Source organism: Polypterus senegalus, chromosome 3 (genome assembly GCF_016835505.1).
Source record: "Polypterus senegalus isolate Bchr_013 chromosome 3, ASM1683550v1, whole genome shotgun sequence".
Lineage (NCBI taxonomy): Eukaryota > Metazoa > Chordata > Cladistia > Polypteriformes > Polypteridae > Polypterus > Polypterus senegalus.
The window spans coordinates 107,464,133-107,490,957 of record NC_053156.1 but is presented as its reverse complement, the minus strand read 5'-3'; the positions used below and the strand labels follow the sequence as shown (position 1 = coordinate 107,490,957).

At 35.8% G+C, this 26,825-nt stretch overlaps 1 protein-coding gene across 18 annotated transcripts in view; it reads right to left on the bottom strand.

Moving 5' to 3' along the window:
* Positions 1-26,825, bottom strand: part of eya4 (EYA transcriptional coactivator and phosphatase 4) — a 288,462-nt gene that overhangs the window by 15,521 nt on the left and 246,116 nt on the right. For all 18 annotated transcript variants that reach the window (XM_039747739.1, XM_039747744.1, XM_039747754.1 and 15 more), the window contains 4 exons: positions 26,189-26,272; positions 9,421-9,510; positions 3,252-3,310; positions 1,533-1,693 (listed from right to left, as the gene is read on the bottom strand). In XM_039747739.1, coding sequence (XP_039603673.1) covers positions 1,533-1,693; positions 3,252-3,310; positions 9,421-9,510; positions 26,189-26,272 — 394 coding nt within the window. The remainder of the gene's footprint in view (positions 1-1,532; positions 1,694-3,251; positions 3,311-9,420; positions 9,511-26,188; positions 26,273-26,825) is intronic.

Here is a 26,825-nt window from a genome sequence, read left to right as displayed (position 1 = left end):
TGGATAAATTTCAGAGAGCAACGGTCATAACATTGGTCATCAGAGCAAAGCCATCTTTGAATACATTGTATTTAAGTTGTAAAAATGTACACTCTTAAATCTCAGTCATTTAATTCTTTGCAAATAAAATGCCAACTGAAGAAAAGAAAACATTTTCTCAATTATCTAATCATTAAAATGTAAACCTAACACCTGGGTTTGGTTAAATTAAATAAAAATATATCAAAATCATTTATGCATTTTAAAAACACACCAAGAAAATTTAAATCACACAACGAGATATACTCTTTTTCTTCCTACTTTCTTTATACCAAACAAAAGCCAAAAGAGATGAAAGGAGCATGGTATATATTTAAATAAACCAAACCACTCACTCAAAAATATGTTGAAACAATTGTTTTAATTAATTTTACTGTAAATATATTCAAAACAAAAAATAAAAAGTATGATCTTCAACTGTTGAAACAGGCTGCAAGAAAAGACAGGTCTGAAATAACCAATAGCTGATGAATGATCTGTTTGACTTTGTGTTTCCCACTGAGTGGCTTGTGAAGACCTAGCCTAAGAAGAAGCCATGTTAGATGCATAAAATCTCAGCACTGCCAGCATCCACTGCTGTCACAGTGGGAGTTTATTTACAAAAAGAAACACCAGATTTACAGTTCATCTATCTACTTCCCACATCTGGCTTCAGATGCCAACTCACACACATCTATACTTACTCACACCAAGACAGCTTAAAGTTGGTAATAAACTTATGTGTGAGCTTTTGAGAGGAAAGCAGTGTACCCAAAGAAAACTTACATAAACATGGAAAAGAAAGAGGTAGCACCAGTATAATAATAATAATAATAATTCTTTACGTTTAGAGGGGAGCCACTTCAGCCACCACTAATGTGCAGCACCTACCTGGACAATGCAACAGGTGACAATTTGCACCAGTACGCTCACCACACATTAGCTGTTAGGTGGTGAAGGAGTGAAAAACAGATAACCTATTAGAAACTGGGGAGGATTAGGGTGCCACAATGATTAGGCCGTGGTGAGTAATTTAGCCAGGTCATTGGGATACACCCTACTCTTTATGAAGCATGCCCATGGATCTTTAATGACCATAGAGAGTTAGGACAGGGGTATTGGGATCCAAACACAAACAACAGTGTAAGTGCCCTCTGCTGGCCTTACCAACACCTCTTCCAGCAACACCCCATAGTCTCCTATCCAAATACTGGCTATGCTCAAACATGCTATGACTATAACACTGTGATACCTTCTTTGCAGAGTATCGAAAAAAGTGCAAACAATGTTTGCCTACTCTGTGAAAATGTATTATTTTGAACTAAAAGATATCAAAACATAAAATACACTTCTTTCCAGTTTTCTCTGGGAACGATCCAACTCTGTCCATCACTAATATCCATAATTCCCATGTACCCTCACAAAGTACTAGAACTGAGTATATGTCTATTCATTGATTGCCTTTACCTGCTTAAGGTCATGATTTAACCTAATTGTGCCAAAATTCTGCTTACCTCCAACATTGTTTTTGTATGTGTTATACAACTCTTTTACTCTGCGATACCGAAAAGCCAGCTTCCTCATCCAATCGACCCCTCCTCTCACACCTGTGGCCAGACAGAGGTTTGCGCTGGTTGCAGCTGCATGGAAGCCATCTGTTGCAAAACTGTAAGTACTGTCAATAATAATAATAATAAAAGGCGTACTTTAATGTTAACACAAGATCATCATTATTATTTTTCTCCTGTTTATAACAACAGTTTGTTATGTTAAGCAGAGAAAATAACAGAAAGAATCTTATCTCAGGTCATTTCTGTTTTATTTTATATTGAGTACTGTGGATGTCTTATACACAATGAAAATAATAAACTAATAAAATGCACTGTTGTTATTATTAATGAAGTAAAATTAAAAAATATCATGTTTCAGATACTTAATGTTGCAACAATTTCAAGCCTTGCAGCCTGTTGTTGATTGTTTTTATTACCATTGAATAATACACCAGAATGAGTGAAGTTCAACACTACTAGAGATGTCATAAGTGTGAGAATCAGCAAGGCTAATGGCACTCCGAATGAGAGCATGTGTGTAAACCTATCAAGGGTGCAGGAAGGACTTGTTTCTGGCATGATTTAATAAAAACAATAGCCAACTGTGATTGAATTAGTTGTATAGATAGTAATGTGCTACAGTTCTTATTGTGTTCTCATTCAATGTACTTTAACTACTTTATATTGAATATTCTTGCATTTGTGTGCAAAAGCAGCTAGTGGTGAGTAATTCCAACCTGTACATTGACTGCCATCTTGCTTTTTGCCTCACAATCTATGCAAAGACATAACACTATCAAAATATAATTAATTTGTACAGGCAACATTAGAAAAGATAATTTCAAAAACAGGTAGAATTGAAATAAAAACATCATCTTTAGTACTCCTTTATAGTGAAATCAAAACAAATTGGGGTTTCCCGCTAACATGCCACCTGATGGTCACTGGTCTGAATGATTTGCATACATTTTCTATTGGCTATATTACTTGTATTGTGTAGTAGTAGTGTGTGTTACAGTTGTAGCCATTATGGATTAAATGAGAAGTCAAGCATAATGACGCTTTTTATTGGCTAACTAAAGTTTTACTTTATTTGTTGGATTCTTCTATTCTGGCTAAAAAAAGTCTTTACCTAAAAGAAATACAAGTATCGAGTTGCATGGATAGACATCTGGGCCCTCAATTAATTATGTAACTATTGTCCACCTGATGCTTGAGTATTACAATGGAGGAGTTCTCAGTAATAAGAAAATGAGATATCTCTGGGCAACAGGGGAGCCCATGGAGCAAATGCCAAAGCTGGTCTGTTAATTAGTGCAGTGTTTAAGTGAAGAAGTATGAATATGTGTAACCTTCTTAGGATAAGAGGCCAGATGGCCATCCTAATCATACTCCAAGTTCAATTAAATTTGTATCTCAGTAGAAGTCAGTTTTGAAATTAATCACACCTAACTATTTATTGCAGTTTCTTAAACTGTGATTATGTTGCACATGTCATAAAATGAACGGACAGGGTATTCAATAAAATGGTTCTTACCAAAGACTGAAATTCTGTAAAATTCTTATGTTGGTGGACATGGAGACTAAACATGTGATGCTGCATGATAACCATTACCAGCATATTCATATATTGATATTTGTGAAATTAAGGGATAGAAAGATTCTGTCAAAGAGCCATCCTACCTTAAATCTTGTCCATTATCATCCGAAGAGACATCATCTATGTGAACTTGATCACATTCCTATAAAAGTAACAAAATGCAGATCACATGACTGAGCTCAAATAGATTGACTTATTCATAATATATCTTGAAAAAAAAGCTTAATCATAGAACCATGCTATGCCTCTGTAAACATGAGAAATCAATACAAATTGCAGGTTCCAGTTAATAGGGTATCCTGTGGTCACTGGTCAGAATGATCTGCATCCATTTTGTATTGGTTACATTACTGGTATTGTGTATAAACTGCAAACATACACATACACAAGACTTCATAACTAAAAAAATAATATCTCCGCTCTACCATCATGATTGGCTATTCATTTCAAATAACAACTGCACATAACAGTAAGCATCACATTCCTATAAAAGTAGCAAAATATAGATTAAATATTTGAGATCAAATAAATTGTCTTATTCATAATATAACTTGGAAAAAAAGTGCTCATGTTAATTCCTCTTTTACACCAGAAGAGGGCAGCATGTGCGTAGAAATAAAGACAAATTGCCTCAAGATATAGACACTTAAGGAGAATAAGAAGTGGTGTTTACTGAACTCTAAAATAATTTAAAGATTTTTTTTTAATTTTCAACTCTTTATAACATATTTCAAGGACTGCTTTTCTCCTGATGACAACAGCAATACTGGGATCAATGATATTGTTCCAAATAATTTCATGATTTCTTTCAGACCTTGAGGTTAATACTAAAAAATCCAATCCTTTGCTTGAAAATGTAACTTGTGAATGTTTAAAAATCACAAGGCACAGCAAACACTTGCTTACATTTGTAAAGGAACAACATTTTGTTAAGTTGCACTACTTTAATATAGATTATTTGAAAGAAGAGCATGTATAGAATAAAAATAATTTATATATATATATATATATATATATATATATATATATATATATATATATATATATATATATATATATATATATAACAGGTGACTGTCTACAAGTGTTTATTTCTGATTAAAAATAATTCTAAAGGACATAAACTAATGATGGATTCTGTTATGTTTTGAATATCTGTGATCAGTTGTGATGGGCTTTTTTCCTTTATTTAACCACTGACGTTAGTGAATTGTTTGCAGCATAAAAAAGTGATTGCTAGCCCTTCACAAGCCACTGCACAGCAAGTAAAGAAAGCACAGTAGTGTGTATTCCAGAACATCAAAAACAGAAACCTGATGTGCTTTGATAGGCAGCTGGAGTGTCACAGGGTTCCCACAATTGTCCTGGCTTTCTCTGTGGATCAGATTACTCTCTCTTTAACTCTGTAGTTTTTCCAGTGACTGTATTAAAATGAACCCTTCATTTTCAATGAAAACAAGCAAAACTTTTCATTTAAGATGATCTGGTTTTGTGTTAGTGGGATTTAAAGAAAATCTGTTCACAGCTGCACTGTGAGATTTAGTGCAGCAGTAGGTTAAGTACCTTCTAACTATTGCATCCTAAGTTATCCTCAGTCGAGCTTGGTTTCAGTGAATTGCCTCTTGCAAACCATTCAGCTTTCTTTACATAAAGCTTCATCCTAAAACCATCTAAAATTTGTTTTTTGACTGTATGGTGTAAGTAGAAAATGCAGCCAATATTAATATCTGCTCACAGCATGCAAAATAATAGAAATATTGTGACAGATTATACTGTACCTTACAGTATTTATATTGAGTTTTGAGCTGCCTGTTCACATGGAATAGTGTATAACTATATACGTGGATATGCCAAGTAATCCAAATGCTTGTAGAGCTGGTGGCAAGTAATATTGCTGTTTTCCCACGTTTAGACAGATTTAGGTCTCTTTTGGTATTGAACTTACATTTTCTTTGCATATTCATTTATTTTCTACCATACTATAGATCACTGCCATAATGTTATTTTGACTGAATTTTATGAAGTTTCCCAGTGTGCTTATGTTTGCTTGTGTGATTCTTTGTTCTTCTTATGACTTACTGAGATACTAGGCATATTAACAGGCAGGAATAAGATCATATTCATCTGCAACATATGCTATAGAATCAGAAAATTTGGGCCTATGCTACAACTTTATCTACATTCACCATAAGCTTTAGCTTGATGGTTACTGCTTTGCAATTTTGCTCAGTTATTGTAATATTGATGTCCTAAGGGCAACTTTCAAACACAGCAATGATCTGTTCTTATTGCTGCAGTTCCGCTTCATTTCTTGCTGACTTAGTTACTCCCCACTTCCTCACTTGTTCTTTTTTTACTTTTGTATTATATTTTTAATTTATCTTCAATCCCCTTTGTGATCCTTGTTTACTTTAGTGAAGTTACTGAAATCTTGTGCCACCACAGCTGCTTTGCTGTGGCATTACTTCTTTCAACTGTTTTTTTAGCTCAATTTATTGCTTTTTTGATGGGAGTAGTCTGCTTTTATTCCTTTGAGTTGCTGTTGCTTAGAAATAGTTTCTTGTATTTAGTATTTTAAAATTTGGATTTTGGCTGATAAGTTAATTTTGCATCAGTTATGTTTGTTTATTAGCTTCTTTGTTTTCAATTTTTGATTGATAATGTGGTGTGTGTGAAGGTGCAATGTCATGGTGCATCCATGTGTGCAGATGTGCAGTCATAGTGCACCACTTTGCGTACGTTTGCGTACACCACTGCTTTGGACATTTTTTTACCCAATGGTTTGCCACAAAGGCCTCAGCAATTCAGTGCATTGTTGCTGATTAACAATCTGTTCAAAGGGGAACTCTTTATTAACAAGTACCTCAATGTCAAAAAATGTGGTCACCATTGTCTTAATGTTTGATATGATCTTGCTTCTTTCAGCTTGGAGAAAAAAATCACCAAAGACAAGTGCACAATTGTAGAATAACTTTCAGAAATAGACATTCAATCAAATCAGCATGATGCCATTTGGCACACTGATTTACAAGTTTGTAGACAAATGATACATAGTAGCAATAACTACACCCTACTTCTGTGCTATTGACAGATTCCAGGAATATTTGGGTCACCACTCCTATTTTTATTCTGCTGCCTCTTTTCTTAATTAATATATTTAAATTCAATAATGAATGTTTCATGCTGTGTAAGGTATTTTGCTAATTTTATTGTTCTTCACATTTGGACTCATGAAGTCCAAAAAATTTCTGCGTGTACCAGCTTAGCCAAAATATTATTCAACATCAAAATATTATTATTGGCCCAATATAAGTTCCTACTATGAAATATAATCTTGAACACTGATTAAAAATCTGTAATGTTCCTGGCTTCCTGTGGATGCATGTACAGTCTATTAACATCCATCCATCCATTTTCTAACCCGCTGAATCCGAATACAGGGTTACGGGGGTCCGCTGGAGCCAATCCCAGCCAACACAGGGCACAAGGCAGGAACCAATCCTGGGCAGGGTGCCAACCCACCGCAGGTCTATTAACATGATACACTTAACATTAAAATTAACATGATAAATGTAATACATGATACACTGCACATGATACCTCTTATATATAAAAGTTCACCCAGCTTTGCCCCATGTGTGGAAGGGAAACCAAGCTCTCCTATAATGTAACTAAACAAACTTTCTTTTAGCACTATTATCTGTTCAAGAGTTTATTTTCAAATGCATACTTGTTACATGCTCACAGAAAGCAGAACAAAAAGAAGAATATAGAGGCAAATGGAGACTGTGTAACATTGACAGGCACATGGAAGTGAGTCACAAAATTCATATAAAATGTCCTCTTCCAAGAATAATGTCAAGTGTTAAAAAATAAAAGACATGGAGGAAAACAACCAACACAAACAATTAAAAATTGTACTATCTCTCCATGCACATAGAGACATGTCTCAAAGCCTTTTTGTAAGGTCAGGTGACTTTCTTCATTACCACGTGCCATCAAGCACTTTGTTTCCCACCTCAATCTATCTCTTTCAGGTGAACTGTGTTTACTTCCTCCCAAGACATGCACTACTTCCTGCTCTACTCAAAGGTAGTCCTTATTTTGCTCTAAGGACACCGTTTAAGAGAACTCTCCCTAGTGACCAACTATGTTCCTACATTCTCAGTAATCCTTAAAAGGCCAGGTTTCTGATGCAGGTTGTCAGCTGCCTACTCCCAAAAACTACACCTGGGACCATATTCTGCCACCTAATGTTTGAGACAGTAGGATACTGTCCCCCCACCATTCCTCCCTGACTTTGTCCATGAATGAGTAAGTTGGTCTCAGCTTTTGAGTTGCCATTTGTTCACCTCTTGCCAGCCCTAAATAATCTCACTCTGTCTTAAATCGAGAATTTGTCATTGGCACCTCTTGGGTCACCTGTGATTTAATGTCCCAGGGGACCATTATGTTTCCATTCAAGATGCCTCTCTCTCTTACAGACTGGTTACCCTGCACAGTGGCACTTTAGTAGATCATACAGTAGCTGCCCCTGACTTCCTACACTTCAAGGTATAGTTACTCTCTGTCTGTCTGTTCCCTGGATGTTTCTCTGCTCTGTGAAACCTTGATGGTGCCTTGCATCTGGCAAACTATTGTCAGACAGATAAATACAGAGACAGACATGGTGAAGTGAGGTGTGGAGAGCTGTAGTTCTGTATTTAGAGGATAGAAAGAGAAGCCTAACCTAATATCAACTTAAGAGATAAGCCCTCTCTGTTCTTTCTAGGGTTTTTGAATATTTTGAGCTCTCTCAAAGTGTGCTATAGATGGTTGAATTTTTAACTCTGGTTAGAAAGGAGTAATACCTAAATTGGAAGCATTACAATATCAACTGTAAGTATATAAGATGCATTTTGTTTTTTCTAACTCAAGTCAAATTTTGAATGTAACTTATTCATATTACTTTAAAGCATACTATGAGACTTACAACTTACTTACTATTCATCAAAATGAACATATAAAAGGAAATCTATTGTTTATAGTGTTGCACCTTAAACACTATGCAACAATTCCAAGCAAACAAGAACTTCTCTTTAAAACAACAAAGATTCAATGTGTGCTGATTTGATGATTGGAATAAACAGGAACCAGTACTCATAGAATAATCTACAACCAAGAAACTGTTAAAGTAAAGGATTAAAATTATATTTTTCTTCATATCATAATCATGTTAGATGAAAAAACAATTTAAAAATTTCTCTGTATAAGTAAATGTGGGTATGTTAGGGAGTTTCCCCAAGATAGGCTGGCATCCAGTCCAGGGTCTAGTTTCTTACCAAATGTTTCTGGGATAGGGCCCAACCTATTCTGTAATGCAAAAAGCAGGTTAAAAAAAGAAAAAGACACAGAGACGTAAGGATTTCAATTTCTGGAAAATGGAAACATTTAAAAAAATCCTACAAAAGAGAAGTATTTTGCAGTAACTAATCTTGCTAACAATATTACTAATGCAACTGATAAAGATCAAACTATATCATCAATTTGACAAAGATAACATAAATATAATAATTACTATTTGGTAATGCTCCAGTAAGGTGTCTCCTGTAATACATTAAAGGCAGCAAATAAAGCACAAGCAAGTAAAGAAAATGAATTAAATTATTTTTTGGCTCCTAATTCATATTACAAGGGGCGTTCAATTACAAACAAGAATTTTCATGCTCTGTTCTTATAAAGAGTGTAAGGTAGACATGACTCATTGGACAAACACATACATGTTTGAACTTGTCGTCAGTCTTGCTATCTGCTCTTTCCCCCCTTCCTGTCAATTGTAATCAACATGTCAGAGCAAGAGGTACACAGTAGTGTTGCGTAGCAAATTATTATAAAATTTTTGACAAATAAAGGAGTCATTCCATCTCAGATTTATCTGAGACTTAAAATCATTTTGGGGACGAGTGTCCCTCTCAGTTTAGACTATAAGATTGGTGCAAGTCATTTAGAGAGGCACTATCATCTCGTCGGTCAACTTAAGGAATTTTTAGGAGGGAAGAAACTCAAGTTAAATGAGGAGGTTATTGAGGCTGTGCAAGAATGGGTCAACATGCAGTCAAGAGAAGCTTCCTGAGCACTGGAACAAGTGGCAGGAGACTACATAGAAAAACAGTGTGTAAGCCATTTCATTGTATTCAATAAAGAAAGTGTAGCTCATAAATTCCTGTTTATATTTGTACACCCCTCGTATTTAAGTGAAATAAGTAAACTTACCTCTAAATCATTAAAAAATAAATGTGTATCTGCCAAGTTGAATATCATTTCCTCCATCCTCAGACCAAGTGTTACAGCCATAGGAGGATCCTTAAATAATAAAAATGTATAATTTTAGACTGACATACAAGCTGCCAACATTCAGAATCATTTTACAAATGATGCCCTAAACTATGCCCTAAACTATGCTCAATATTGCTGAGATCACCCATAAATATCAAATATAACAATACATATTCAATAATGTGGCTAGTGAGTTCTAAATGTAAAAAAGTTAAAATGACTACTGTTCCGACTTTATTTTAAGTTGTACAAGTTCCAATTTAATGATTAATTCTGTTAACATATAAAAAGTTCAGTTTTAATAATAGAGGCAATTAACTTTACAGCCAAAATGTTTTCAATAATTTAACAACTTTGAATTCACGTGCACAATCCAACAACTTGTCATAACATTATTTCTTTGCATAACCTTTCAGAAAGATCAATCAATGCATTAGGTAGGGCTGGAGACAAGATGAGGTTCATGCCTTCTAAGGTACCTTTATTTCAGAAAAAGGAAACCCATGACATTTGCCTTGATATAAGGAAACGCCAGGGGTAATATTGTGTTAAGCATTGGACTTGGGATTGAATTCATGAGGTGATCCAGTATTAGTAAACTCTGCTGGTAGTCTAGCTGTACACTTATTGGGTGGTCATCATACTTTTATTTGAAATATTGTCACCAATGCAGGTGCTCCAAAAGAAGAAAGGAGGTTCTCCTCCCCTAATTCCTTTTTCCCTATCTAAGAACTTAAATAGAACCTGCAGTACAAATTTGGCCAACAGAAGGAGTACAGAATTTTCCCAAAATATGCATAAGTGACACCAGGAAATGATAGTAAATAAATAAATAAATAAATAAAACCAAAATGTAATTCAACAAGTTTGTGAACTTGGAAGGAAAATGGATTTGAACACTGAATATGTTCAAACCCACATTATATGATGCTGCACATTTTAAAAACAGAAATAGTATGATATAATTATTATTAATTTTTTCCTGCACACCTGAGCAAAAGTCCTCCTTGGGTTTTCTAAACAAGTTATTGACTACTCAAAGGGACATAGGTAACAGGAAATATACGGTAGCCATTTTCCAAATATGACAAGGAGCCTAGTTCTCGTATATTGAGGTCTGCACAGAGTAAACTTCACTTGTTATTTGCAGAGGCCATTACCCAAGATCAGGATACGTTTTTGTTTTTTCATTGATTTCTGTATAAATGGATCACAGGCTAATTGACTTGTGGGGCCACACAATGTTAAACATCTCAGGCACTGGGTAACGCTGTTCACCAAAGTGTTATTTTGTTCTGGTTATGTTGCCTACCTTTGTTATTTCTCTATTTTATGTAGATATTTGAAGATAATGTGTATTTTTTTCATATTTCTCCTTATCTTACATCAAAATAGGTTAAATTGTTGGATTTCAAGTAATACATTATTATTACACATTTAATGTTTTGGATTAAGAGATGGAAGTTTGTTTTAAAAGAATAAATAGAATTTATCTGATTTTTGCAATAATTCTCCTTTAGTGTGTTATCACACTATATAATGTATATTTCTTTTATTTTATATTAATATGTGAATTACAAAAGAATTCCATAATTGATAAGCATTTACAAAATGCTTCTAGATATGCTAATAATTTTAAAGTTTTCAGAGCTCTCACTAGTAATGTTTCAGCTGAAATGAATTATATTTTGCGTAAAGGGATAAATCTGAGTGAATCATTTGACAATTTTTCTGACACTGTTAAACTCCCTATGAAAGTATCCCATTGAAACCATTTGTGTCAACATGAATTCATTTCTACCTAAGGCCTGTACACTAGGCATTTTTTAAAGGACAAAAAAAAATCCAGAGATCACTGGCATGTATTTAGAGCTCTTAAATAAGTTAAGTATTAAATTGGCAGAGAAATACTTCAGTCTAAATCTCTTTTTAATGAAAATCCATTCACTACCCCAACATGAATATTTACAACCAAATTTAGTGCCAACAGAAGCCAAGGTATGTACCAATAAACTAAACAGATGATGACAGACTGCTAACACATGTCCTGTCACATCAACAAACCCTTATTTAAGGTTCAGCGTTTTAGAAAATTCTGAGCGCCAACTGCTGCTCAGCTGCAAAAACCATCATCCCTGTGAGGTCACAGCAGGTCAAATGCCACTCCTCATAATTTGTCGCTACAGTAACTAACCCAGAATAGAAATATCGGCTGCCTTACTGGTTTAAGATGCATCAGGCAACTATTTGTACAATTGCTTAAACACAAAATCTTTGGCATGTCTAAAATGCTTCTCTCACGAACAAGTCAAATGAAGGCGGCAATAAAACACTCTCCTACGTTTGGCTGACAACAGCTGCCCAGTGCCCCAGAGCCCTCCCACTCCAGCAATTGTTTGATGCGCATTGTACATTCACTCCTGGAAATAACATCCAGTGGTAAACTTCAACAAAACTATGGCTGGCAGCAGGAAACATGACATTCAGTGACTGTCATGTGGTTATTCAGCAGTGACAAATCTATATGCTACACAATGCACAAAATAAAAGAACTGCCCTTGCATAATTATGTACTAGGAAAACACTCTCAGAGGATTTTTTTTTCACTTTTTCACTCCACAGGAAATACAGCACATAAGACCAAGCAGAATGTCCCTAAGATTAAATACATTCACAAATGCATACCAAAGAAATCTGCTGGAGGTGGATGGTACTGGTAACCATAGTGATGGCATAAATAGACTCAAGGAGCTCACCCAAGCTGTGAATAGAAACAGCTGTCCCCATATTTCTTAAGGGCAGAAAAAGAGAAGCCAGTCAAGGTGTGAAAAAAAAAATTAAATGCCATACATGCTTACTGAACCCTATGTACTCAAGACATTTTATACAAAAGCCAAAGTGCACAGACGACTAATATGATTAATCTTCAGATACTGATATAAGTGAAGGTTTGAAAACCACTCATGATTTTCCAGTGGATATAGTGGTTCTGACATACAGCATCCCCACACATTTTCATCATTCCAGAGAGAATGTAGTTTTTGAGCATCATCTCTCACATCAATATTCACCACTGAATGATAAGATTATAGGAAATAATTGCAGTCAATGTTGCCTAAAGCACAACATTCAGTCATAAAATTTTCCTAACTGCAATATCCTTTTTTTAGACAATATTTTGTCAACAAGAAAACCTACTTATGGATAATATTCCATCACAAAAAAAAATAATTTGTGGACCATATCACATTCAAAACAGAATCCACCTGCAGACAATATTACATTAAGAAACATCTAAACAAAACATTTCCTCTAGAACAATATTAATCTGTAGACATACTTCCAATCAAATATCCAGGTACGGACAATATTTCATAAAATAAATAATTGCTTAACCTTCTTGTTGCATGACTCTGGGTCAGAATTCTATATAAATATGGTTATGCCTGAGTCAGACCATTGCAGTATTAAATCCAAAAAACTCTCAGGACATTATTCTACTTTCATCTAGTGGATTAAATAACATCATGGTTCAAGAAATCATGAATACTTCTATACATTCACCATTTTATGATAACTGTATACTAATTCATCAATATTCAGTGTAGGCGGAGCCTTCAACTGAAAATACAATGGCAAAGCCGTAATGCCAGTTTTAAAATAAAATTACAGGTAAACTTAACCATTGCTTGAATCAAGTGATAGTAATAACAATGCGGATTGGTCATCAGATGTTGACACAGACAATGAAACTGACACCTGTTTTAATGATGTTTGTGTCTGGTGTTGGCTTTATAATATTGCTGACAATTCTGCATCTCCTCATTGCCTATTTAGGGGTAACTGCATTCTAAAGACCTCTGTTGACCACAATTATCTTGGCTATTTACAGCTCTTTGTTGTTGATAGTCCAGTGGAAAAAACAGTTTTTGAATTGAACTGCTATGCTGATCAGGGCCAGGAAAGTCACAGTAAACAATATACTTGTCAGAGTTGTTGGCAGCCTGTCAGTGTAGACAACATGTGGTTGTTTTTCAATCTTTAGATACTACAGGGTATAGTGGGTAAACCAGTGCAGAAGTGGTACCAGTCCACAAACTGGTTGTTACAGATACCCATTTCATGAAAGATGTGAGGGCCGTTTTTCACTCTTTATGAAATACCTACATTTTACTAATAATAATAACTACGATGAAGCCAATCACCCAGTATAGAAACTGTACAAATCTGCGAGAAGTGTATCAGGTAATCATGAAAAATATGCAGAAGGTTCCTGATTGTGACATACAGAAGTATTGACTAAAGTCTCAGGGGTTACAATGGAAGGCTGTCATGGATTCAGTACATCACATGATTCAGTATCAGGTTCTACATGCTGTACAATCCAAGCTCTGGGTAAATCTTAATTATTACAAAAAAAAATATCTTTTGACATCTGCTCAAACATTGCCTATGTTTGTTGGTGACTGTTTCCAAACATATCCCATGAGGCACATATACAAAATCTACACCAGTATAGCATTGGACATACCTCTTTTACTCTGATTATGTTGACGTTCTGGTATTTACATGTTTCTGTTACACATAATAAAATTTTTGTTGTTGAAAAAAAATCTGTGCTTTTAGGTTGTTTTTCTGGTGGGTAGACATACTACCTAAATGACGGTATTCACCTACAGCACACCTCAAAGTATTTCAGACAGAGGATTACTTTGTCAAACTAAAACATATAGATGACAACCTATGAACAACCACCACCCAGCATAAACTTCACTTTACAATTATCTTATTCGTTTCCCTACTTGTACTGATTTGAAACATACTGACTTGATAGTGACTTGAGGTGTGAAGAGGAAGTACAGGCACATATGCTCAATATCATATCCCAATGCACACAACATCCAATTAGGAACAATATCCACTTGCAGACAACACATCTAATTGCAATATTATCTAAACAATATCCACTTTGTGGATAAAAGGCTACAATGGACAATGTAAATTTGGTGAACAGTATTTAATCAAAAACAATATCCATCTGTGGACAGTGCAAAACAAATATATTCAATTGTGGATGAGGATCAGATGATGCTGTTATGGCACTTCCTGGATGTATGGTAAAACTTAACTTCACTATGGTGTTTTTTTTCCTGAATTTATGATAAAAATAAAGATTAAAAAGATGAACTTCAAGGAAATTTCAATCTATTTACTCCCAAGTACCATGAGTAAAAGTTGATTAATATCTACTCTATATACAGTGCATCCGGAAAGTATTCACAGCGCATCACTTTTTCCACATTTTGTTATGTTACAGCCTTATTCCAAAATGGATTAAGTTAATTTTTTTCATCAGAATTCTACACACAATACCCCATAATGACAACGTGAAAAAAGTTTACTTGAGGTTTTTACAAATTTATTAAAAATAAAAAACTGAGAAATCACATGTACATAAGTATTCACAGCCTTTGCTCAATACTTTGTCGATGCACCTCTGGCAGCAATTACAGCCTCAAGTCTTTTTGAATATGATGCCACAAGCTTGGCACACCTATCCTTGGCCAGTTTCGCCCATTCCTCTTTGCAGCACCTCTCAAGCTCCATCAGGTTGCATGGGAAGCGTCTGTGCACAGCCATTTTAAGATCTCTCCAGAGATGTTCAATCGGATTCAAGTCTGGGCTCTGGCTGGGCCACTCAAGGATATTCACAGTGTTGTCCTGAAGCCACTCCATTGATATCTTGGCTGTGTGCTTAGGGTCGTTGTCCTGTTGAAAGATGAACCGTCGCCTCAGTCTGAGGTCAAGAGTGCTCTGGAGCAGGTTTTCATCCAGGATGTCTCTGTACATTGCTGCAGTCATCTTTCCCTTTATCCTGACTAGTCTCCCTGCCGCTGAAAAACATCCCCACAGCACAATACTGCCACCACCATGCTTCACTGTAGGGATGGTATTGGCCTGGTGATGAGCAGTGCCTGGTTTCCTCCAAACATGACGCCTGGCATTCACACCAAAGAGTTCAATCTTTGTCTCATCAGACCAGAGAATTTTGTTTATCATGGTCTGAGAGTCCATCAGGTGTCTTTTGGCAAACTCCAGGCAAGCTGCCATGTGCCTTTTACTAAGGAGTGGCTTCTGTCTGGCCACTCTACCATACAGGCCTGATTGGTGGATTGCTGCAGAGATGGTTGTCCTTCTGGAAGGTTCTCCTCTCTCCCCAGAGGACCTCTGGAGCTCTGATAGAGTGACCATCGGGTTCTTGGTCACCTCCCTGAATAAGGCCCTTCTCTCCCGATCGCTCAGTTTAGATGGCCGGCCAGCTCTAGGAAGAGTCCTGGTGCTCATTGGAATCTTCAAAGCTGCAAAAGTTTTTCTGTAACCTTCCCCAGATTTGTGTCTCAAGACAATCCTGTCTCGGAGGTCTACAGACAATTCCTTTGACTTCATGCCTGGTTTGTGCTCTGACATGAACTGTCAACTGTGGGACCTTATATAGACTGGTGTGTGCCTTTCCAAATCATGTCCAATCAACTGAATTTACCACAGGTGGACTCCAATTAAGCTGCAGAAACATCTCAAGGATGATCACGGGAAACAGGATGCACCTGAGCTCAATTTTGAGCTTCATGGCAAAGGCTGTGAATACTTATGTACATGTGATTTCTCAGTTTATTTTTAATAAATCTGCAAAAACCTCAAGTAAACTTTTTTCACATTGTCATTATGGGGTGTTGTGTGTAGAATTCTGAGGAAAAAATCAATTTAATCCATTTTGGAATAAGGCTGTAACTTAGCAAAATGTGGAAAAAGTAATGCGCTGTGAATACTTTCCAGATGCACTGTATATATATAAAATCCTAAGCCTAAAAGTGCAACGATTTTATGTAACGTTTTAATGTCACTTTTTTGTCAGGTTTATTTTAAAACCTACATATATATGTTTGGTATCATTCTTTTCAGAATTTACCAAACTTTAATGTGATTTTGTTAGATTTTCAGTTTCTTATTCCATTTTTAAATTATAAACTAAAAAATATCAAGAACTCACATCCCACGAGACGAGACTTTGTGCCAAGAGATTTAACCACGCCCTGAGCCGGAAATAAAAGACAATGATTAGATAACAAACACCACTGCTTCTACAGGCTTTTAAATGTTCGAAGTGCTGCGCAAGATGTAGATCATGCAGCACCGCAGCAGCAGCAATCCAGCAGCTGATCGAGCAAAGAGGAGGTAAAAAAAAATGTATTTGTTTCCCATTTTTTCACTGTTTAAGAGGGGGTTTTGGAAGAGTGACCACATCTCCTTGGGGTGTGTTCAGCCCCCCGAGTGGCAGAGATGTGAAGTGGCTGGCGCGTAGCGCAGGCCAGTAGGGGTTGGCGAGTGAAGCGAGCAGGGGTAAGCCCCGTAGTTTTTAAATAAACTTTGACAAAGGATGGCGGGAATTAGTACTGGGTTGCTCAGAAATGGCACCACTGAAAAATGACAGAATCTGTTTTACATAGGCCTTTCTCTTCCTTGTGCACTTGCTGTTCCTTAAAGAGGATTGAACTAATGTCACCCTTAAGTCCAGTACAGACGACCTATCCACACATCCAGTCCAGGACCAGGTTGCCCTTCAAAGTAAAATGAATCACTTACAGCCTTTCTTACAGCCACACCCTGCTTCTGAATGTTCTTGTTCTTTACTTTCTTCAGGCCCATGTTGACAGTTTTACTTTAAATTTTATTCTCTTTCCCCTTTAGAAAGGTTGTTCATTATCTTATTCTCCATCCTAATTTTGACATTGATGCAGATTTTGGATAAATACATGCATTTATTTCAGTTTCTTCTTGTCTTTTCAAGCAAAGTGCATTCTCATTATGAGTGGTTTTTGAAGCATTGTTTATGTGTCTGTTATGAATTCTGACAGTATTTAATGGTACCAGATAAGGAACAAAAATACTCCAAGTTTGGATTTCTGCATAATCATGTAACTGCTCAGGATACAATTTACCAGCTTGGCATTTCTTGAATTGCATATTTAATACTATATATTCCTGTTTTATAATACTATAATACTATAATAATACTTATTATTCGATATTAGTATTACTGTGAATACTCTGTGATCATACAATATGGGAGTCATGTATGTCATTTATACAGTATATATTAGTATGATTTATATAATTCTCTGCAACTTTATCAGGGGAATGTGAGCTAGTCCAAGCTATGTACTTAAAAGAAATTGTTTCTAAATTCTCAAAGATGTAAGCAAGAAAAAAAGCAATTTTGAATTTTAGTGATATGCATTTTTATTAAAAACTTAAACATATTATTTTTACTTGTTAAAACTGTTGTTTTGTAAAATTGAGCTAATGTCAAGAAATGAACCTATATATTATGTTATATTGTTATATTTATATATTATTTGCTTTTACACATTTTGTAAATAAAAAATAGTGAGATCTAATGTCAAATTATTATTTCAAATTTATATGCATTTACGTGGTAAACTGCTATTTTTCTTTGCTAACGTTTACCACAAATTGTCAAATACATACCCATATTTCACATAAAATGCAAACAGTATATGTATGTGAATATAAATCCAGTCAGACTCAATTAAAACTACCAGATTTCAAGGACAATGTTACATAGGAACAGAATATACTATATCAAAAGCTAAAATAGCAATGCTCCTGCATTCTATGATATAAACATTGCAAAAAAGAGTTGCAAGATAGGCCTGGGGGATATGGATGGGGAGGCACTAGAGCTGGTCCTGGCATAGATGTAATTTTATGCTGATTTCAATCTCATGCCTGCTGCTAGCGTTCCTAATGCACTGCAATGTCCAATTGACACCTCTGCCCTACACCCAAAGTATCCTTTTTAATATTTGTGTCCAACTCACTATGTGACCTGGAGCAAATAACTTAAACTGCCTATATCCGAAAAGTAACAAGTTAGAAATGTACACATGGCCTAACATTCAGGTGTGTTTGGGATGTTAGTTAAATGATTTGAAAGTTGGAACAATTTAAATTATTTTAGTTACTTCATCAGAAAGTCAGTTATCTACACAGCTCCTGAGGGAACATAGTTTATTTTTTTTGGGAGACAAACCTGTGCACACTACCAACTATCGCATGCTCACTGTATACAACCCCAAATCAGAAGAAGCTGGGATGGTATGGATAATGCAAATTAAAAAAAATGCGGTGATTCTTAAATTTACTTTGACTTTTATTTCATTGCAGACAGTATGAACCCAAGATATTTCATGTTTTGTCTGGTCACCTTCATTTAATTTGTTAATATACATCCATTCTTGCATTTCAGGCCTGCAACACATTCCAAAAAATTTAGTACAGTAAAGCATTCATCACTTTGTTATGTCACCATTCCTTCTCACAACAAATAGAAGATGTTTTGGTACTAAGGGCACCAAGTGATGAACTGATTCAAATGTTATTTTGTTCCATTCTTCCTAAAAACACATTTTAAGGTGTGCAACAGTACAGGGTCATCATTATTGCATTTTCAGAATTCTCCACACGTTCTCTATCAGGGACAGGTCAAGACTGCAGGCAGGATAGTCCAGAACCCGTACCATGTTCTTTTACAGCAATGCCTTCCAATGTGTGCAGAATGTGGGTTTGCAAAGTCTTGCTGAAAAATGTATGAACATCCCTGGAAAAGATGTCGTCTTGAAAGGCAGCATATGTTACTCTAAAATCTCAGTGGACTTTTCTGCATTATTGCTGCCAATACAGAAGTATAAATTACTTTTGCCAAGGGCATTGACATAACCCCATAACATGACACACCCTGGCTTCTGGACTTGTTGCTGAAAACAGTCTGGATGGTCCTTTTTGTCTTCGGTCTGAAGCACACAGCATCCATTTCTTCAAAAAAAGATCTGGAATACTGAATCGTCTGACCACAATACATGTTTCCACTGTATAATGGTTCATCCCAGATGCCTCAGAGCCCAGAGAAGTAGATGTTGCTTCTGGACATTGTTAAAATAAGGCTTCTTTTTTGCCTAGTAAAGTTTTAAGTCGCATTTGTAAATGTAACTTTGTATTGTAGTGCTTGACAAAGGTTTGCCAAAGTAACCCCTCGCCCATGTGGTTATGTCAGCTATTGCTGAGTGACGGTTCTTGACGCAGTGCTGTCTGAGGAATTGGACATCACAGATGTTCAGCTTAGGCTTGCGCCCTTGCTCAATATGCCTCCAGAGTCCTTGAATCGTTTAATGGTATTATCCACTGTCAAGTGAGAAATACTGTATGCAAAAACCTTCCAATCCTTCTTTGAGGAACACTGTTTATTAACATCTCAATAATTTTCTCACACATCTGCTGACAAACTGGAAATCCTCTGCCCATCTTTGCTCCTCAAAGACTCATCCATTCGTGCATGCTTTTGTACCAAATCCTGATTACAATCACCTGTTGACATCACCTGTTTGAAGTCGTATCTTTATTTAATTATTTTCCTCATTACTGTCTCTAATTTGCCCCATCCTAACATTTTTTATGTGTTGCAGGCTAGAAATGCAGGAATGGATGTATATGAGTAACAAGAAATGAAGTTAACCAGACAAAACATGAAATATCTTGGGTTCATACTGTCTGCAAGTAAATAAAGGTCAAAGTAAATTTATGAATCACGTTTTTTTATTTGCATTTTCCATACTGTCTGAACTTTTTCTGATTTGGGGCTATACTTTTAGTGAATGTTCTCTGAATTTACAGATTACTATACTCCAATGTCATGGTTTGTTCAATGCTGATACAGTTTCTTGATAGATTAATTTAGTCTCTTGCTGTTATTTTCAATTTACTATTGAACCACTAGTGTTTTTCATTACAGAGGTGTTCACTAATTTAGATATTGTACTTCTGGGGTATGCAAGTGACCTGTTTTATTCTCATGCAATGGATCTGCTTCCAGGTACAAGATGCACTGCAGATTTACTCCTTCTCTTGTGTTGATTTTTGGTCTATATTTAGTTTACTTTTTATTATTCTTATGGACTGCCTGTGTTTTTTTTCATGCAGACATGAGAGACTGGGGTTGGTTGGGGGTACAGGTTCTGAGAAAGGGTTGTAGTGTTTTGTGGGGTGGGTTGATCGTGCTCAGCTATTTTTCTTAAGTATAAGCCTTGGGTGTCAAGTGAGTTGGGAGGTGGATGCTTGGCATCACCCTGCTTTCTCATTTTTTCCCTTTACTGCATTTTAATAAACCCAGTTCTGTATTATATCATGTATAATATCTAATTTAACAATTACTTCTTGGAATGTTCAAGGTCTAGGCTCAAATGAGAAATGGGATGCTGTTTTGGATTTTCTCCAAGGTAAAAAGGGCAGATATTGCACTCTTACGGGAGGCCAAGTTGTTAGTGAGTGCTGCCCACCGATTATATGTTACCTCCCATAAACAATATGCTTGAGAATTGCCATTTGTCAATTGTCACTTTTGCTCCTTGAACACCACATGTATATTTTGCATATGTTTTGGGACTCTCCTTCTGTGTTTAGTTTTTGGCCTGTGGTGTCTGATTTTCATACTTCCATACTCTGTATTGGTATACCCTTGCTTTTCCTACTTTTAGACGTTTCCTCACTTCATTTATCTACTGTATTATCCAGCAGAAGCTGCAATCGCTGCTAAAAAGTGCCCTTGCCTTCCGCTTGCCTCTGGACATTTTCTGATTCTTCTACTTTTCTGTCTGGGAGTCTTCCTTTCTTAATCTGATCCTCTTGTATTTGTCAGCAGTGAGGATCAATGGAGCATCTAGCTTTTATTATTGATAAATGGATGGATACAGTACAGCTGGTCTATGAATAGATTCACCAAGGTCCTGGCCACAGTCCTAATCCTTAGTTTTTCCTCTCCATAATGGGAATGATGCTGTACTGTTACCTTGCTGGGTCTCATAGGTTACATTATTCTTTTGTTGTTGCTACCAATTTTGATGTAGCAGGGTTGGGTTGTGTTACCAGGTGATAAGGTGAGGGGGTGGTGCCAAACATGGAGTTCTACCTTATTGTAATTCCTATCAGAATGGTTTTTGTTCCCCTTTAAAGTGTCTGCTTTGTATTTCAATAAAAAATTGATCACACAAAAAAGGATTGTCTGTCAGACAAGTAAAGGAGGAAAACAAACAAAATATATAAATTGAAGTGATCTCCCTCAAAGTAAATTTGAAACACTAAACTGGTCTGTAAGTGCATTTGTGCAGAATGTTTCTCTGTGTCAAGACAGACAAATTTGCAAATTGTCCAATGCTTTCAAGATGGAGGTTTGGGAATTTTAAAACTTTGTACAGCATGCTGTATTTGAGATATCTCAACAAAAATTGAATATTGCTGACAACTGTACTTGAAAAATAAGTGTGAACTGTCATTCTGTAGAAGTTTTTCAATTTATATGGAAATGCACCTAAAAATTAATGTAAACAATTGTGCCATATCATAAACATGTTAGTTGTCTTAATAATAAATAGTGTATGATGTACTCCAAACTTTATCTAATCTCTTCTTTTGGGGCAAGATTCATTCACCAGAATGCTGTTGTCACAAACTACTGGGAGAAGATCATTGTCACTGGTATCCTGACCAGGAGTTAACAACAATCATAGAAACAATCAACATCACCAAAGACAAGTCAACCAGCAACACAATTGATCTCATTTGTCTGGACAAAGAAGAAGCCACTACCTCAAACAAAAGCAAGAGTGGATTAGTGGCATATGTGGGTGGACATGGGGAAGCAGCGGCAATTCACAGAAAAGATCTTAGAGACCACCCTCAGGCCAGACATAGTGCTTTTTTCAGACGCACTGAAGAAGGTAGTCATGCTGGAGCTAACGGTTGCCTGAGAAGTGAGGATGAAAGAAGCAAATGAGGAGAAAAGTATCCAAATATTCAGACTTGGTGGAGGAGTGCCACAGATGGGGGTGGAAAGTATGTTGTGACTCAGCAGAGAAGGGTTGCAGATGCTTTGCAGCTTGATCGTTATGCAAGGATTACAGTCTCCCAGGCAACACAGGTGTGAAAAAGAAAAGCCATCAAGACCACTACAAACGTAGCAGAGAAGGCCCTGAGGTGATTGTGGCTAAAAAGGTGCAAACCATGAACACAAGCTGGGAGCTGGTCATTCCTGGCTGGCTGACCTGGGAGAGGGTGTCTGATATTCAAAAGACTCAATGAACCAACTGATGTTGTGCCCAAGTGCATCACTGGATGTATAAGAAACCAAAAGAGAAGGAGCAACCAAGGTAATTGTCACACTGCTATTAAGTTATCAGAGACCTTCTTTGATCAATAAAACATTTTTAAATTACTACCAATTACAGCAAACATGCTTCAAACTGATGAAAACTAATCTGTGTGACCACTTTTCTACACTGTAAACATGTTCTGCTGTATTGTTTTCATCATTAAATATGTCCTGAATTTGTTCTGGAGACAATTTAAAGCTGCATATGAGAAAGTGTAAATTAACTTGCTTTCTAATTGCATCAAAGAGACATTTCTAAAATATGGTAACTGGCAATTAAGACATTTCTCCTAATAGACATAGGGTCTTTTATATAGTGTGACACTTAAGAACATTATTCCCAAATCAGTACTAATGTCATTATTGAGACAAAAACAAAACAAAATCAATTTAACAGTTTCAAAAACCTTATTATTTTGATTTTCTGCACCCATTTTCTTTCTGTGGTTCACAATTGTTCTCTATTGGTGCCTCCTCCCTTTTTTAAGAAGATAACGAACGTTCTTCCATCCATTTAATCCATGAGCAATGGGCAGGAAACTATTCCTGCAGCATCAGGTTTGAGGCAGAAACGTGTCGAGAACAGGATGCTAGTCCATCACGACCTATGATGTATATGTGTTGTTCTTTTAAACTTGACTCAGCTCTCTGAATTTGAAGCTGTAAATTTAATGCACTATAAAAATGGAACACTGAAGAAAAAAAAGCAGCAGCATTGAATAAAGACTGTCCAGATTTCACTAAACCATTTAATGTTAAATTCTGCTCCATACTTGTAAATTTTTTATTTTTTATACTGTATTGAGGATATGTTCTGTGTATTGTATTGTATTGTATTTATCCCCTTCTTTTTGACACCCACTGCATGCCCAACCTACTTGGAAGGGGGTCTCTTTTTGAACTGCCTTTCCCAAGGTTTCTTTCATTTTTTCCTACAAGGGTTTTTTTTGGGAGTTTTTCCTTGTCATCTTAGAGAGTCAAGGCTGGGGGGCTGCCAAGAGGCAGGGCCTGTTAAAGCCCATTGCGGCACTTCTTGTGTGATTTTGGGTTATACAGAAATAAATTGTATTGTATTGTATTTAATGCCATTTTGACCACAGTTAACCATCCAAGTTTTCAATATGGTGCTGGTTCAAATCCTGTAAATGCCAGAAGTGACACCACTCTGTTTGGCCCTTGAGCAAGGCCCTGAACCTGCAATTGCTCCATTCTGGTTAGGTTAATCTGCATCCAACCCTGCAAGCAGGCCCTCCAACCCACAGGGAAAGCTTGGGGGTTGGTGGGAGGATTTGCACTCCAGTCATTGTAAAAAAACTTCATGCTGTTCCATTCCATCTGAACTTATGTGGTGGTGAGGTGTCACCCATTGCAAGGCTGCATTCTAGTCCTAATCTAGGATCCTGAGGTGGTTTGTCATGTGGTGGGTGTGGCAACACACTATATCAGCGCATGCTCCTAACCTCTCTCTCATACAGAGTACACATATAATGTGTTGTGTCATAATATTTTATGAGATCCACAGGAATAAATAAGCTCATAAATGTTTTTATTCTGAAAAAATCTGTAATTTAGTTTTTATAAAAACTGTTATACTCAGCACTACCTGTTGTTATTACATTCAGTGCTAACTTATCACTATTTCTAAGTGAGATGTTAGTTTTGGGACTGTTCATGTTCTTTTTAATTTCTTCTGTTACTGAAAGCTGATATTGATATTTGACCAATATTTGCTGTTGCTTTATATGATGGTGATGTTCTCTTCATTCAGCACAATGTACTGCAGTACTTTTAGATGTCTATTTCAACTATTGCTACTGTTGAATTATTTTAAAAAATATTTCAGCTCATTCATAAAATTAGTTCATCAAAATATATTCCCATTTTCTTAAACAAAACTGTAAATCTTCTATCTTTGCCCATAATTTGGATCAATTTAAACCAAATGGCTTCCAATAATTACATTTGTTTACAAATTCTTATTTTGGGCCTACAGAAGTAATCATTGTTAAAATGTATAATGCAGGAAAGATTAAATTTCACTACAAACACCCTTCAACTAAAAATCACCCACAAAATTTCTTGTAAATTCTGGACAAAGGTCAGACCCTTGATTGCCAAGTTCTTTGTAATTTGCAGAAAGGCTCGTATTCAAGCACTAATCACTTGTCCATCTTAGTACTGAGACAGACTTGCTCTGCTAGACCTAAAATTATATCATAGGGCATTTGTAATCCATTAATTACCTGGAACTGATTAACACTACAGTAGTAAAAGAATTCAAACTTTTTACTTTTAAAATTTGCAACAACAACTTTAAAACTTTACATTATACATACCTGGCATGAAGAAATCCCTAAATTGACATGAATAGAGTCCTACATGCAATAATTTTGCATAGTTTTGTCTTTTCAATCCCCTTTTCACAATGAATATCAAACACACAAATCTAAATAATAGCCATTCAACATCTTGCAGACTTACTCTCTGAGGTAAATAATGCCTTCTTGGTAGGAAAGAGGCTGTATGCACATTTCTCCAGGTAACAATGGATGACAAACTCAATAAGCTAAAAGATAAGATTCCCTGCATAAGAGGAATATATATTCTTATCCAAGTGGTTAGAAGGAAGCTGTTAATAATCTTACATAAATAGGCACATGTTAGGTTTTTGTGAAGCTAGCTGATTATAGTATGAGTAGGTTTCTGAATATGTGACAATAAAATGGGAAGAAGATGGTCAAAAGTGATGTTGCTTTTGTAATTAGAACTGATGTTATGGTTAATAAAATATAACAAATTTATATAAATTCTGTAAAATTGTATTTTTTATATTTTTATAGATTATTCAGTGAGGATTTACAATAAACGCTGTAATACACTGCAAAAGTAATCAGAAATACTGTATTTCTGTATTTTACACATAGCTTGCATACATAAACACACCTAAAATTATTTTAGCTTGCATTTGGGATATGACTCCATATGAGCTACATCGATCATGTCCTGTTGATGCTCTTATTTCTCGCCAAGTTTTAACATCTGAGTACTTCCCTCAGCCTTTTCACTTTTTCTTAGAGCCAAATCACAAGTACACAGTTGAACAGCCAACACCTCAGTGACGTGCTTGAAGCTTGTTCATAATGCTGTTGGTAGCAGAGGCTATTGCTTGGGTGATGATAAAATTGACTCCTTATTTCTATGGTTGAGTGTATAATTTAAATTAAACCAGGAAGGTAATTCAAGCAAAATGGTATTCTCCTATAATGACTGATTGCCACATGTTAAGAGTTGCTTTGGAGCTTGTGTTGGGCTATAACACAGAGCAGTCTATTTACTTGGGGATTGTGTACTTCTGCAAAAAATGATTTCTTTCCGATTGTTCAACAGGTTTAATGTGATGATTGAAGAGAAAAGCTGATTGCTTACCTTACCATACTTCTGTGCATAAGATCCTGTAAGTAGGGAGTGAAAGATGATGATTGTTTCATCAAGATCCCACACAAATACACGCTTAAAAACAAAACATAAAATAAATAAATTAGTCTATTTCTATCAAAAAATAAAGAAGCATTTTTAATAGTTTTAGCAACAGATAATTATTAGTGAGAACTCTGTTTAGAATTTTGCTAAATAACTCAAACTAAATGCATTTATAGCTTGTGCGTGTTCTGGATTTTTAATTCTGCAAATATAATTTAATATATATATATATAAATATATAATTTAATTCTGTTTTCACTTTGACTTTACAGCACAGTTCACAGATGCCTTACTTAGCTTGTTCTTCACAATCCAAGGCCACTCAGCAGTGACATCACTTGGCAAGTCCTCTTCAGAGTGCTGTCAACAGTCACCCTGACAATTGTTGTTCTGGATTAAAACTGAAAGTTTTTACTTTTTTGCTGAAGGATCTTAATTTTGTTTTATGAGAACAAAATGATGGACTTGAAAGAACTTGTAAGAAAACTCCACTGCGTAGGTTTTGTGGTGAAAGTAATTTAACTATAAATGCCAAACCTTAAAGCTAAATCACAGACATGAAACATTTGAACAAATAAATCAT